General features: G+C 43.9%; 1 protein-coding gene across 1 annotated transcript; it reads right to left on the minus strand.

Annotated features, from left to right (window-relative positions):
• Positions 1 to 536: 536 nt before the first annotated feature.
• LOC127331837 (uncharacterized) lies at positions 537 to 2216 on the minus strand. Its single transcript, XM_051358047.2, has 2 exons — positions 1722 to 2216; positions 537 to 1066 (listed from the first exon to the last, which is right to left on the minus strand). Exons 1-2 carry the CDS (start codon positions 2060 to 2062, stop codon positions 793 to 795), a joined length of 615 nt encoding a protein of 204 aa, XP_051214007.1. The 5' UTR covers positions 2063 to 2216; the 3' UTR covers positions 537 to 792.
• Between the last annotated feature and the right edge of the window lie 14100 nt (positions 2217 to 16316).

The following is a 16316-nucleotide window of genomic DNA, read 5'->3' on the forward strand; positions in this document are numbered from 1 at the left end:
CTAGTAGATACTATTGCTACATTCGTATAATTAATTGTGGTGCTAGCTATGCAAAGAGTAGTACTAGCAGGTACCAAATGTGGAGCCCACCTATGTAAGCACTGCCATGCATAGTGAAGCTTGTGCACTCGACGTGAGGCATGCAACACCTAGCTCCCAAGTTTACTTAGGCATCACACACTACATGCACAGGCCGCGACCAGAGAAAACTAGCAAAAGACGCGACGCGACGTGGAGGAGGGTCCTGCCGCCAAGGCTAGAGGCGGCACACTCCACGTGGTCTTGCCACCACCACCGGGGGCGGCAGGTCCCACATCGTTTAACGACGGCTGACGGTGGCGCTAGCCGGCAAATGTGCCGCCACGTCTGGTGACGGCAAGCCCTGCCGCCATCTACTCTGGCGGCACGTTTACACGTGTCAGCTGGAAGCGCTGCCGCCACAGAGAAGGTGGTTTTTTTTTATCAATTTGATTCACAGGTGATTCTTTTTGCCAATTCGTTGGGACAGGTGGTCTCTTTTACCAAAATTTTGCATTCCTAGCGCTGCAACCATGCACAAGTTGGTAATAACTCGACGCTAAAATACTTGTCTGCTGCCCAGAGCTCTACGCACAAGTGTGATGATTCTTGGGAACCGTAACCTGCTTATTGTTACCAACAGCATTGGCACAAGTAGTACTGTGAACACTATCCATCTGGGCAACGGGCCTAGTTTTTGATCTTCGATTTGATATTCATTATAATCAGCAGCATATATGTATCGAGTAACGCTATCTGTTAGAGGGGGAGCCATCAGTAGGATTGCAACCAAGGGGCTCCATAGCGATATGGCATGGCGTAGTGGATTGCATATGTGCAGTTTGAGCCCAGACAGAACCTGCCAGTTGCAAGTATTACTGCCATCAAAAGAATCCCCATATTAGACAGAGAACCTTTCTCTAGGAGGATCACCAAAACATCGAAAAAGCATAGGATTGCAATCAGTCCATTCCAGCCAACAGGTCTAAAAGCTCCCCTGGTGTTAAAAAACAGTTGGTAATCCAGTCTATTGTTGCGGGTGAACATCCTGAAGTATGTAGATATGGTGTTAAATGATTTTTGAAAATTATGTCAACTACCGTTTGAATGGCAAAGACTTTTTTGAGCAAACGACAGATATTTTTGGGTTGCCCGTGGTTACCGGCCCTAATGGTTCGCTTGGACAAAATTTTGATACCAGTAGCCAAAACTTGTGCAGAAATGAAGCAGTAGAGTACTTCTATTTTTCTAGAGAAACAAGTTTCAAGTCTATGGAAGTTTCCAATACGTAGCACGATAATTTCAAGTATGGACAGTCAAGCTCTGATGACAATTAACTGTGCATATAGTAAAAGGTATAATTTGTAGCAGTAACATTATTACAACAAGTAGAAACACTTACAATAGCCCTCTATTTTGAATAATAAATTTCATTATATATTAAGCCATGTGTTAATTCCATGCCATGGTGAAAGTCTTATATTATGTCATATATGCACCCCTTGGCGAGTTCTTAGACATAAATACTCTGCAAGTTCTAAAAAAATTCATGGTGCTACTTAGTGTTAATTTAGGCACATGTACAAAAACAGGAGAAAATCATAAAGAACATGTTTTAAACTATCCTTTAGTACTACCTACAAATGCGTAAATGGGGTTCGTACGTATTGGCCTGTGCTAACACAGAATCTGCTTTCGCATACCTTGTAGCTTCGAGGAACACTATCGCCGTGGCGTACCAAAAATCATCGTCAAGTCTGAGGTCCTTGGAGTAGCCGCCGAGCAGGACGACGGTCGCCCAGGTGAAGGCCAGCGTGCCCAAGGCGTTGCCGAGCCTCTCGATGAGTGCCACAAACCGGACGAAGCGATTCAGCCCCATCTCCGGCGGGTCAGCGGTAGGGGCCTTGCTTGCTGGTCCGCCGCAAGCCGACATCCGGACGCGGTGCTCTCCCACGCCGCCGCTGCTCTCCATTTCCCGGAGGAGCTTCGACCTTCTCACCGGCAACGACTGATGGTGTGATAGTGAAAGTGGATGCGATGCCATGCCATGTAGTGGTCCAAATGGCTGTCACGGCTGGTGAGTCAATTAACTAACCTGAGATTAATATTACTGAAGGACCTTTACAGAAAAGCAATGCCATGAGCGCTACATATTGTATCGTCGATTGCTTTGTGACATCCAGTGTCTAGCTTGCTGATCCACACCCACCCACATGCGCTCACGTTGGGCGGCAACGTTTTCTTATAGGTGGCGCCATGGATATTCATACCCTGGGAATGCTGGACGCACCAAAATCAAGGTTTTGGTTACCGGTCAGTAAGTGAGGTTCCCGAGCGCCGCGTTTAAGGTGCTACCGGGGAAAAAAAAAATCAAGAGACCGACCCAAATGAGATATTTTGAATTTGCTGGTTACCGTGCAGTTACTATAGTTAAAAAAATCCAATAACTTGAATTCGAAGATTTTTTTAAAATGTTCAGTAACCGTCCAAGATTTGTTGTAACCATCGGAACCATGAACCCTGACCAGATTAGATTAATAATCCTAGACCCGCAACTATGACCACCAAAAAGGCCAGGTGGATAATTCGCCGATATGATCCTCCTAGCCGAGAGAAGGGAGATGCATGACTGGTAGAAAAGGGTGCAAGTTGGAGTGGGCCGTTCACAGGACCCGCATAATTAGCCCACTTAATCTTGTCCATGGGCACCCGCAGTTAAGTACCAAAAAATTGTGGGGTAAGTTGACAGCCTTGGGAGCCCGCACGTACGTCCTACTTAACTTTATCCTCATGCTGACGAGATTCAGAACAAAAAATGTGCCCAAAGCGTAGCCGGTAAGTTCCACCATAGCGGTAATTGTTGCAGCTTCCTAATATCTCTACCGTGACACGGTGTTGTCCCGCTTTTCTGTGACAAATCAGAAGATTGCCTTGATGTTTCCTATAAAGGCAACACAATAGTTTGGATTAGTTAATCAAGTGTGTGGTGGTATGCTTTGCAGAGGGACGACATGTTCGATGCGGTGACCATCCGACGCATGGAGCGGGTGGTGTTGGGTGCTCTGGAGTGGTGTGCGCGCTCCGTCACGTCACTCGCCTTCCTCGCCTTCTTGTGTATGCGTGCTTCCTTCTGCCGCAACACCTGCCCCTGCTCGACGACGTCAAGGCCCGTGTCGTCGACCTCCTCATCCGCGCCCAGCCTAGTACATGAGCATGAAACAATGTCAATGTGAAAGAGACACAATGAACAATTTCTTGTCAGATTCAGCAGCGGGGCGCCCGCCTACTATTCTTTTTTCGTTTTGCAGAGGTGAAGATGGCCGAGTACTGCCCTCCGTGGTGGCCGTATTGGTGTTCCTCAGCTGCCGCCAGCTAGGTCGCTCGTGTAACTGTTGATTTTGTTCACAGTTGTGTGTCACATGTGTGTTTTGTGGGCAGTAGCAAAACATATATGTGGGTATTGATAGGCATATGTGAGATCTTGAGCACTGGCGCGCAGGCTCCCGCGGAACACCCACTAAACAAATGTGAGACTGTGAGGGACACCCTCAAAGTCCCGCTTGCATCCTGATCAGTAGCAGGAGCTAAATACACCAACGCAGTCGCAAAACATTTCCCAGGGGCCTTTATTTTTCCAAAAACTTATTTTTGAAGCGAGGGGAATTTGGAAGGAAAGCAATAATCTAATTTTCGGAGACATGAGGCCAAATGGAGCATGTTGGATAGAAAGAGTGCATTCTGATCTTTTGCTTCTTAGTTTCAGGGTCTTCAAAACCTGGTAGATCATATATTTAGTCTAGTTGACACAATTCAGATTTTCTTTTTACCAAACCGTGTAAAGGGGTTTTACTCCCCAAGTTAATATTTGTGCCGATGAATGAAATGGAGTACCACAGTAGACTCTCCTGCTGTTTCCTGGTAAAAAAAAAACATTGCCCACTAATCCCCTCTGCGCTTCTACTGCATTTGAACTGCGCTATGTACGGTTGGGTGGACGCTGATCGAGCAGGACGACGGTCGCCCACGCGAAGGCCGGCGTGGCGACGTGGCAGCGTACCTGCGAAGCGCATTGCCTAACTTGATCAGCGCGAACGAACCAAACTTTGCAGCTTCTCACGCGCATCCTGCAATACCGCTCCATGTCCATATTAATGCATGCTTCGATTCAGGGTGCATGCTCTCAAAACCGGTATTAAGATATTTGTTAGGCCGAATGAACCATATTTCAGCTTGCTGGGAAAATATAAATGCTAACCGTTCTTCTTTCTACATCAATGAAAAACAGCGATTCCTTGTCTTTTTTTTTTGCAAATTATTTTGTTAGATCGTGCACGCTTTATAGATTTTGACACAAATATTATGCAGCTGTAAAAAAATGATTCGAGAAGAAACTTTTGTGACGAAATGCAACTTAAATTTATCACAATGCAAGAGTAGTTTTGAATGATGCATTACAATGGTATACCAAATAACATTATAACTAATACATTTAGCAACTTTGCTATATATTTGGTTAAATATGCCAAATAAATAATAGAAATATACACACTAAGACTATATCATCATATATGTATGTTCTATAAAAGTATAACAGTTTAGTATAAGTTGCATTTATTTAGTTTGTTAAGCACCGGATTCACTCCTCTTTGGCCCCTGCTGCACTCGTTGATAGCGTGCGAGGTCCGTTGTCGAGCATGGTGGTTCATGTTGTTTCCATAGTAAGAAGGAGGAGGATGGCCGCCACTCAACTCAACAAGGACGGTGATGGATCACTGCTAAGTACGAGAAGAGTGACAAGTACATAGTCCAAATCAATGATTTCTGAGAGGATGCCTCCAAAAAAATCCAACCTTTGTAATGTTAAATAAATAAAGATTATTGATATGTTTGTCTTTGTTGAGTTTTCTGAAGAAACTAAATCCTTTTATGACTTTCTAAGCTTTTCTAAACCTTATTCAAACACTATGTTTTTGGTTTCGTAAGTATTATACATCAAATTGGATTATATTTCACTCATTTTAATATTGGGAACATTTAAAATATACCCCATACATGTTTCGTATAATAAAAAGGGATTTCTATTTTCGTGCCCTCAGGTCCTTAGTTGTACTCAGTTTTCCCCAGCTCCTTAGTTTTTTCTTAGTTTTTCCCAAGCCCTTGTTTGAAACCCGCAGAAGGAGCTCATACGGGAGGATTCCCGTTTAGTTGACCGTTCCGTGCTGACGTGTGGGGCCGCGCGTGTGGGATCGCGTCGCGTGGGGCTGGTAGAAAGGGACCGCATGGGACAGGACGAGACCGCGTTTGGTTGTACGTGAGCAGGAGCTCGGTTCTGTCTCTCTCGGCCCAAATTGGCATTTTTAAGAGCACCTTTTCCCCCTCTTTCTCTCTGTCTTTTTTCACCAAATTAGTATCAAATCTAGAGAAGTTTGCATTTCTGTCTTTCTTCAATTATTTGTGCCTTTTGGCCCTCGTTGTTTGCCGAATATGGCAGCAAATCTAGTACTCCCTCTGGTCCATATGTATGTAGTTAAATCTAGAAGCAAATCTCTAGGGTAATATACGATAAATTCACACGGTCATAGTAAATCGAGAAAACAAAGTAGGGCCAATAAAATATAGTAGAATAGGGATAGATAATAGGAATCCCTCCCTAGATAATAAGCTGCATACAACAACCAACATAGTAACAGGTTCGAGGTTCTTCACAACACCATCATACTAACAATATAACAACAAGGGATCCCTAGCTAACAACAAAATAGAAGCTGCTTTGCAGCAGCAGCACACGTCCAGGACTCCGCCTACCCCACTGGCTCTGCCTCCACTTGTTGCTCCCCTTGGGCACCTTGGGCTTGATCGGAGGCATGCGCCCGGCGGAGATCTCCACCCGCTGCAAGTTGCGGAGGTCAATGCCGAGCGCCTTGTTCTTGGCGCGGAAGGAGTAGACGTTCACTGTCACGCCGACCTTGGGGAAGGTCCTTCCGATGTCCTTGGCATGCGTGAGGAGGCAGTTGAAGTCGGTGCCGCCGAGTCTCCTAGTGCAGAAGGGACACCTGTAGACACCCTTGGCGAAATAGGAGATGTACTGGCCGACCTGCAGCCTCCGCAGCACCTGCCGAGTCTTGGTGTGCTGGTCCTCATCGTCGCTGCCGACGTCGCTACCAGACACCTGATCCATATCAAACAGAAATTATGAGTGAATGAGTTGCAACGATGACTAACGTGCATGATAACAAAGTTAGGAAAAACATAGGCCTCCTCAGTTAGAGTGGACACGATTATATATCTACAGGGACGGTGTTAGCGAACCAAAGCTCATGCACAACAAATTTGTACACAACAATGGTTCGCTGAACCCTCACTGTAAAAATTTATGCCCAACGATTCATCATAGGCAAAGAAACAGATTCCAGTCTGAATTTGAACATATTCCAGATTATTTGCAAAATTAAACGGTTGATATCTTTTGATTCGTGCATAAAATAACTGATTGAGATCCCATGATTACTTGCATAAATTAACTAATTGAGATCCCATTATTACTTGCATAAATTAACCGAACGGCCAAACCCCAAATCTTAAACGAAATCAAGAAGGGATAAAAAAATGAAATAAAATCGGCGCAAATATTAACCCAATACTAATCCATCTACAGATCGACACTAATAGTTACTAGGGAACCAGCAAAAATAGAGTTCAAAAAGGAATGGGGAACAAAAAAGGGAGCAAACCGTAGTTACCTCGTTCCATGGGTCGTCCATGCAGGTGTCGCAGGGGTTCGAGGGCGAGATGTACGGCACCTCCTCATAGGGGTCCCATCCCGGCGGGATCTGACTGCCACCGGCGGCAGCCTCCGATGCACCGGCGGCGGCGGCAACGACGGCCGTTGAGGGGACGGCGTCAAAGAGGGAGGCGTCGCGCTTGGAGCCGACGGCGTCGTGGACGATGGGATTCGCATTCTCTTTGTCTATCTCGCCGGCAGAGGAGAGGGAGAGGGAGAGGATTTTTTGCTTTGGAGAAGATGATGGGACGTGAGAGGCGGCATTGCGTGAGAGAGTGAGAGTGACAGAGATAGTGCGAGGAGGCGTCTATAAAGGCGAGGGGTGGTTAATGCGACCCGCGTCCTACGCGTCCATCATTGCACGTTGATGTCTACGGGTGCTTCTATTCTTGTAGACAGTGTTGGGCCTCCAAGAGCAGAGGTTTGTAGAACAGCAGCAAGTTTCCCTTAAGTGGATCACCCAAGGTTTATCAAACTCAGGGAGGAAGAGGTCAAAGATATCCCTCTCATGCAACCCTGCAACCACAAAGCAAGAAGTCTCTTGTGTCCCCAACACACTGATGACGCGTTAAGCACACGCTCGTTGGGAACCCCAAGTGGAAGGTGTGATGCGTACAGCAGCAAGTTTCCCTCAGTAAGAAACCAAGGTTTATCGAACCAGTAGGAGCCAAGAAGCACGTTGAAGGTTGATGGCGGCGGGATGTAGTGCGGCGCAACACCAGAGATTCCGGCGCCAACGTGGAACCTGCACAACTCAAACAAAGTACTTTGCCCCAACGAAACAGTGAGGTTGTCAATCTCACCGGCTTGCTGTAACAAAGGATTAACCGTATTGTGTGGAAGATGATTGTTTGCAAGAAAACAGTAAAGAACAAGTATTGCAGTAGATTGTATTTCAGTATAAAAGAATGGACCAGGGTCCACAGTTCACTAGAGGTGTCTCTCCCATAAGATAAAGCATGTTGGGTGAACAAATTACAGTCGGGCAATTGACAAATAGAGAGGGCACCGCGATGCACATACATGGCATGATAAATATAGTGAGATTTAATTGGGCATTACGACAAAGTACATAGACCGCCATCCAACTGCATCTATGCCTAAAAAGTCCACCTTCAGGTTATCATCCGAACCCCTTCCAGTATTAAGTTGCAAAGCAACAGACAATTGCATTAAGTATGGTGCGTAATGTAATCAATAACTACATCCTCGGACATAGCATCAATGTTTTATCCCTAGTGGCAACAGCACAACACAACCTTAGAACTTTCTGTCACTGTCCCAGGTATCAATGCAGGCATGAACCCACTATCTAGCATAAATACTCCCTCTTGGAGTTAAAAGTACAAACTTGGCCAGAGCCTCTACTAATAACGGAGAGCATGCAAGATCTTAAACAACACATAAACATCAGATTGATAATCACCATAACATAGTATTCTCTATCCATCGGATCCCGACAAACACAACATATAGTATTACAGATAGATGATCTTGATCATGTTAGGCAGCTCACAAGATCCAACAATGAAGCACATAAGGAGAAGACAACCATCTAGCTACTGCTATGGACCCATAGTCCAGGGGTGAACTACTCACTCATCACTCCGGAGGCGACCATGGCGGTGTAGAGTCCTCCGGGAGATGAATCCCCTCTTCGGCAGGGTGCCGAAGGCGATCTCCTGAATCCCCCGAGATGGGATTCGCGGCGGCTGCGTCTCTGGAAGGTTTTCCGTATCGTGGCTCTCGGTACTGGGGTTTTCGCGACGGAGGCTTTAAGTAGGCGGAAGGGTAGGTCAGGGGGGCTGACGAGGGGCCCACACCATAGGGCGGCGCGGGCCCCCCTCTGGCCGCGCGGCCCTATGGTGGCGGCGCCTCGTCGCCCCACTTCGTTATCTCTTCGGTCTTCTGGAAGCTTCGTGGCAAAATAGGACCCTGGGCGTTGATTTCGTCCAATTCCGAGAATATTTCCTTACTAGGATTTCTGAAACCAAAAACAGCAGAAAACAGCGACTGGCTCTTCGGCATCTTGTTAATAGGTTAGTTCCGGAAAATGCATAAATATGACATAAAGTGTGCATATAACATGTAGATATCATCAATAATGAAGCATGGAACATAAGAAATTATCGATACGTTGGAGACGTATCAGCATCCCCAAGCTTAGTTCTGCTCGTCCCGAGCAGGTAAAACGATAACAAAGATAATTTCTGAAGTGACATGCCATCATAATCTTGATCATACTATTTGTAAACATATGTAATGAATGCAGCGATCAAAACAATGGTAATGACATGAGTAAACAAGTGAATCATAAAGCAAAGACTTTTCATGAATAGTACTTCAAGACAAGCATCAATAAGTCTTGCATAAGAGTTAGCTCATAAAGCAATAAATCAAAGTAAAGGTGTTGAAGCAACACAAAGGAAGATTAAGTTTCAGCGGTTGCTTTCAACTTATAACATGTATATCTCATGGATATTGTCAATGTAAAGTAATATAACAAGTGCAATATGCAAGTATGTAGGAATCAATGCACAGTTCACACAAGTGTTTGCTTCTTGAGGTGGAGAGAGATAGGTGAACTGACTCAACATATATAAAAGTAAAAGAATGGTCCTTCAAAGAGGAAAGCATCGATTGCTATATTTGTGCTAGAGCTTTTATTTTGAAAACATGAAACAATTTTGTCAACGGTAGTAATAAAGCATATGAGTTATGTAAATTATATCTTACAAGTTGCAAGCCTCATGCATAGTATACTAATAGTGCCCGCACCTTGTCCTACTTAGCTTGGACTACCGGATCATCACAATGCACATGTTTTAACCAAGTGTCACAATGGGGTACCTCCATGCCGCCTGTACAAAGGTCTAAGGAGAAAGCTCGCATTTTGGATTTCTCGCTTTTGATTATTCTCAACTTAGACATCCATACCGGGACAACATGGACAACAGATAATGGACTCCTCTTTAATGCATAAGCATGTAGCAACAATTATTATTCTCATATGAGATTGAGGATATATGTCCAAAACTGAAACTTCCACCATGAATCATGGCTTTAGTTAGCGGCCCAATGTTCTTCTCTAACAATATGCATGCTTAACCATAAGGTGGTAGATCTCCCTTACTTCAGACAAGACGAACATGCATAGCAACTCACATGATATTCAACAAAGAGTAGTTGATGGCGTCCCCAGAAGCATGGTTATCGCACAACAAGCAACTTAATAAGAGATAAAGTGCATAAGTACATATTCAATACCACAATAGTTTTTAAGGCTATTTTGTCCCATGAGCTATATATTGCAAAGGCGAATGATGGAATTTTAAAGGTAGCACTCAAGCAATTTACTTTGGAATGGTGGAAAATACCATGTAGTAGGTAGGTATGGTGGACACAAATGGCATAGTGGTTGGCTCAAGTATTTTGGACGCATGAGAAGTATTCCCTCTCGATACAAGGTTTAGGCTAGCAAGGTTTATTTGAAACAAACACAAGGATGAACCGGTGCAGCAAGACTCACATAAAAGACATATTGTAAACATTATAAGACTCTATACCGTCTTCCTTGTTGGTCAAAACTCAATACTAGAAATTATCTAGACCTTAGAGAGACCAAATATGCAAACCAAATTTTAGCAAGCTCTATGTATTTCTTCATTAATGGGTGAAAAGTATATGATGCAAGAGCTTATCATGAGCACAACAATTGCCAAGTATCACATTACCCAAGACATTTTAGAATTACTACATGTAGCATTTTCCAATTCCAACCATATAACAATTTAACGAAGAAGAAACTTCGCCTTGAACATTATGAGTAAAGCCTAAGGACATATTTGTCCATATGCAACAGCGGAGCGTGTCTCTCTCCCACACAGTGAATGCTAGGATCCAACTTTATTCAAACAAAACAAAAACTAAAGCGAACCGACGCTCCAAGCAAAATGCATAAGATGTGACGGAATAAAAATGTAGTTTCAGGGGAGGAACCTGATGATGTTGTCGATGAAGAAGGGGATGCCTTGGGCATCCCCAAGCTTAGACGCTTGAGTCTTCTTAGAATATGCAGGGGTGAACCACGGGGGCATCCCCAAGCTTAGAGCTTTCACTCCTCTTGATCATAGTATATCATACTCCTCTCTTGATCCTTGAAAACTTCCTTCACACCAAACTTCAAGCAAACTCATTAGAGGGTTAGTGCATAATAAAAATTTACATGTTCAGAGGTGACACAATTATTCTTTACACTTCTGGACATTACATAAAGCTACTGGACATTAATGGATCAAAGAAATTCATCCAACATAGCAAAAGAGGCGATGCGAAATAAAAGGCAGAATCTGTCAAAACAGAACAGTCCGTAAAGACGAATTTTAAAATGGCACCAGACTTGCTCAAATGGAAAAACTCAAAACTAATGAAAGTTGCGTACATATCTGAGGATCACTCACGTAAATTGGCATAATTTTCTGAGTTACCTACAGAGAATTAGGCCCAGATTCGTGACAGCAAAGAAATATGTCTCTGCGCAGTAATCCAAATCTAGTATGAACCTTACTATAGAGACTTTACTTGGCACAAGAACATGATAAGGAGAGGTTGCTACAGTAGTAAACAACTTCCAAGACTCAAATATAAAACAAAGTGCTGTAGTAAAAACATGGGTTGTCTCCCATAAGCGCTTTTCTTTAACGCATTTCAGCTAGGCGCAGAAAGTGTAATCAAGTATTATCGGAGAGTGGTGCATCATCCTTACCTTGGGCTTTACCCTTACCTTTCTTGTTGTTTTCCTTCCTCTTTGACTTAGGAAATGTATGATTCCCCCCTGGTATAGAGGTGAAATCCAGGATGCCTTCTCCCACGTCTATGACTGCTCCCAATAGTTTTAGCAGGGACCTTCCGAGCGTGATTTTTCCTGTCCCTACACATTCAATAACAAGATAATCAATGGATATTATTAGTCTCAGTGAGGTTGTCGAAGATACCACGATACACCCCCTATACTTGTGGGTCATCAAGACTATTACCGGTAATAATATCTTTCGTGGTAAAATTAAAAGGAAACATGATGAATCTAGTAAAGTAGATGCAAGTAACTAATTTTTTTGTGTTTTCGATATAGAGAGCAAGACAGTAAATAAAGTAAAGCTAGCAACTAATTTTTTTGTGTTTTGTTTAGGTGCAGCAAACAAAGTAGTAAATAAAATAAAGCAAGACAAAAGCAAAGTAAAGAGATTGAGAAGTGGAGACTCCCCTTGCAGCGTGTCTTGATCTCCCCGGCAACGGCGCCAGAAATTTAGCTTGATGACGCGTTAAGCACACGCTCGTTGGGAACCCCAAGTGGAAGGTGTGATGCGTACAGCAGCAAGTTTCCCTCAGTAAGAAACCAAGGTTTATCGAACCAGTAGGAGCCAAGAAGCACGTTGAAGGTTGATGGCGGCGGGATGTAGTGCGGCGCAACACCAGAGATTCCGGCGCCAACGTGGAACCTGCACAACTCAAACAAAGTACTTTGCCCCAACGAAACAGTGAGGTTGTCAATCTCACCGGCTTGCTGTAACAAAGGATTAACCGTATTGTGTGGAAGATGATTGTTTGCAAGAAAACAGTAAAGAACAAGTATTGCAGTAGATTGTATTTCAGTATAAAAGAATGGACCGGGGTCCACAGTTCACTAGAGGTGTCTCTCCCATAAGATAAAGCATGTTGGGTGAACAAATTACAGTCGGGCAATTGACAAATAGAGAGGGCACCGCGATGCACATACATGGCATGATAAATATAGTGAGATTTAATTGGGCATTACGACAAAGTACATAGACCGCCATCCAACTGCATCTATGCCTAAAAAGTCCACCTTCAGGTTATCATCCGAACCCCTTCCAGTATTAAGTTGCAAAGCAACAGACAATTGCATTAAGTATGGTGCGTAATGTAATCAATAACTACATCCTCGGACATACCATCAATGTTTTATCCCTAGTGTCAACAGCACAACACAACCTTAGAACTTTCTGTCACTGTCCCAGGTATCAATGCAGGCATGAACCCACTATCTAGCATAAATACTCCCTCTTGGAGTTAAAAGTACAAACTTGGCCAGAGCCTCTACTAATAACGGAGAGCATGCAAGATCTTAAACAACACATAAACATCAGATTGATAATCACCATAACATAGTATTCTCTATCCATCGGATCCCGACAAACACAACATATAGTATTACAGATAGATGATCTTGATCATGTTAGGAAGCTCACAAGATCCAACAATGAAGCACATAAGGAGAAGACAACCATCTAGCTACTGCTATGGACCCATAGTCCAGGGGTGAACTACTCACTCATCACTCCGGAGGCGACCATGGCGGTGTAGAGTCCTCCGGGAGATGAATCCCCTCTCCGGCAGGGTGCCGGAGGCGATCTCCTGAATCCCCCGAGATGGGATTCGCGGCGGCTGCGTCTCTGGAAGGTTTTCCGTATCGTGGCTCTCGGTACTGGGGTTTTCGCGACGGAGGCTTTAAGTAGGCGGAAGGGTAGGTCAGGGGGGCTGACGAGGGGCCCACACCATAGGGCAGCGCGGGCCCCCCTCTGGCCGCGCGGCCCTATGGTGGCGGCGCCTCGTCGCCCCACTTCGTTATCTCTTCGGTCTTCTGGAAGCTTCGTGGCAAAATAGGACCCTGGGTGTTGATTTCGTCCAATTCCGAGAATATTTCCTTACTAGGATTTCTGAAACCAAAAACAGCAGAAAACAGCGACTGGCTCTTCGGCATCTTGTTAATAGGTTAGTTCCAGAAAATGCATAAATATGACATAAAGTGTGCATATAACATGTAGATATCATCAATAATGAAGCATGGAACATAAGAAATTATCGATACGTTGGAGACGTATCACACACCTAATAGGTGCACTAGTTCGGCGAAGAGATAGTGAAATACAGGTGGTATGAATGAATATGAGCAGTAGTACGGCGCCAGAAAATAGCTTGCTGGCGTGCAGTTGATGGTAGTAATATTGCGGGAAGTAAACAAGCAGCAGAACAGTAAACAAGCAGCGATAGCAGTATTTAGGAGCAAGGCCTAGGGATTAGACTTTCACTAGTGGACACTCTCAACTTTGATCACATAACAGAATAGATAAATGCATACTCTACACTCTTGTTGGATGATGAACACATTGCGTAGGATTACACGAACCCTCAATGCCGGAGTTAACAAGCTCCACAATTAAATGTTCATATTTAAATAACCTTAGAGTGCATGAAAGATCGACACGACTAAACCAAGTACTAAAATAGCATGCACACTGTCACCTTCACGCCATGTAGGAGGAATAGATCACATCAATACAATCATAGCAATAGTTAACTTCATAATCTACAAGAGATCATAATCATAACCTACGCCAAGTACTAACACGGATGCACACACTGTCACCATTACATCGTGCAGGAGGAATAAAATACTTTAATAACTTCACTAGAGTAGCACATAGATAAATTGTGATACAATGCACATTGCAATCATAAAGAGATATAAATAAGCACTTCACTACGCCATTCATAACAGTGAATAAGTATTCTGTGAAATATAGCCTAAGAGACCCACACGGTGCACACACTGTCACCTTTACACACGTGGGACAAGGAGTCTCCGGAGATCACATAAGTAAAACCCACTTGACTAGCATAATGACATCTAGATTACAAGCATCATCATATGAATCTCAATCATGTAAGGCAGCTCATGAGATTATTGTATTGAACTACATAGGAGAGAGATGAACCACATAGCTACCGGTACAGCCCCGAGCCTCGATGGAGAACTACTCCCTCCTCATGGGAGACAACAGCGTTGATGAAGATGGCGGTGGTGTCGATGGAGGAGCCTTCCGGGGGCACTTCCCCGTCCCGGTGGCGTGCCGGAACAGAGACTCCTGTCCCCCAGATCTTGGCTTCGCGATGGCGGCGGCTCTGGAAGGTTTCTCGTACCGTGGCTTTTCCGTATCGAAGTTTTAGGTCAGTGACCTTTAAATAGGCGAAGAGGCGGAGTCGGAGGGGCGACGAGGCGGTGGCACCATAGGCTGGCGCGGCCAGGGCCCAGGCCGCGCCACCCTATCATCTGGGGCCCACAGGGCCCTCCTCTGGCGGTTCTCGGGTGTTCTGGAAGCTTCGTGGAAAAATAGGAACCTGGGTCTTGATTTCGTCCAATTCCGAGAATATTTCCTTACTAGGATTTCTGAAACCAAAAACAGCAGAAAACAGGAACTGGCACTTCGGCATCTTGTTAATAGGTTAGTTCCAGAAAATGCATAAATATGACATATAATGTGTACAAAACATGTAGATATCATCAATAATATGGCATGGAACATAAGAAATTATAGATACGTTGGAGACGTATCAGCATCCCCAAGCTTAGTTCTGCTCGTCCCGAGCAGGTAAAACGATAACAAAGATAATTTCTTAAGTGACATGCTATCATAAACTTGATCATATTGTAAACATATGTAATGAATGCAGCGATCAAAACAATGGTAATGACATGAGTAAACAAGTGAATCATAAAGCAAAGACTTTTCATGAATAGTACTTCAAGACAAGCATCAATAAGTCTTGCATAAGAGTTAACTCATAAAGCAATAATTCAAAGTAGAGGTATTGAAGCAACACAAAAGAAGATTAAGTTTCAGCGGTTGCTTTCAACTTATAACATGTATATCTCGTGGATATTGTCAACATAGAGTAATATAACAAATGCAATATGCAAGTATGTAGGAATCAATGCACAGTTCACACAAGTGTTTGCTTCTTGAGGTGGAGAGAGATAGGTGAACTGACTCAACATAAAAGTAAAAGAAAGGTCCTTCAAAGAGGAAAGCATCGATTGTTATATTTGTGCTAGAGCTTTTATTTTGAAAACATGAAACAATTTTGTCAACGGTAGTAATAAGGCATATGAGTTATGTAAATTATATCTTACAAGTTGCAAGCCTCATGCATAGTGTACTAATAGTGCCCGCACCTTGTCCTAATCAGCTTGGACTACCGGATCATCGCAATACACATGTTTTAACCAAGTGTCACAATGGGGTACTTCCATGCCGCCTGTACAAAGGTCTAAGGAGAAAGCTCGCATTTTGGATTTCTCGCTTTTGATTATTCTCAACTTAGACATCCATACCGGGACAACATGGACAACAGATAATGGACTAGGAACGTCTCCAGGGCGGTATGGCCGTACGGGTGGCATGCGTGTGGCGACACATGAAGTTGGAGATGCTCGCCAGCAAATGGCAGGGATGCATTGAGGAGAGAAAGAGCTCAGTGGTGGACGCTGATACGTCTCAAACGTATCTATAATTTCTTATGTTCCATGCTACTTTATTGATGATACCTACATGTTTTATACACATTATATGTCATTATTATGCGTTTTCCGGAACTAACCTATTGACGAGATGCCGAAGGGCTAGTTCCTGTTTTCTGCTGTTTTTGGTTTCAGAAA

The sequence above is a fragment of the Lolium perenne genome, chromosome 2, assembly GCF_019359855.2.
Source record: "Lolium perenne isolate Kyuss_39 chromosome 2, Kyuss_2.0, whole genome shotgun sequence".
Taxonomy (NCBI): domain Eukaryota; kingdom Viridiplantae; phylum Streptophyta; class Magnoliopsida; order Poales; family Poaceae; genus Lolium; species Lolium perenne.

Excerpts from the sequence above, each read along its gene's own strand:
- LOC127331837 (XM_051358047.2), bottom strand. The coding sequence starts at position 2,062 with ATGGCATCGCATCCACTTTCACTATCACACCATCAGTCGTTGCCGGTG. Across the intron at positions 1,067-1,721 it reads GTGTTCCTCGAAGCTACAAG|GATGTTCACCCGCAACAATA; the intron begins GTATGCGAAAGC and ends TACATACTTCAG.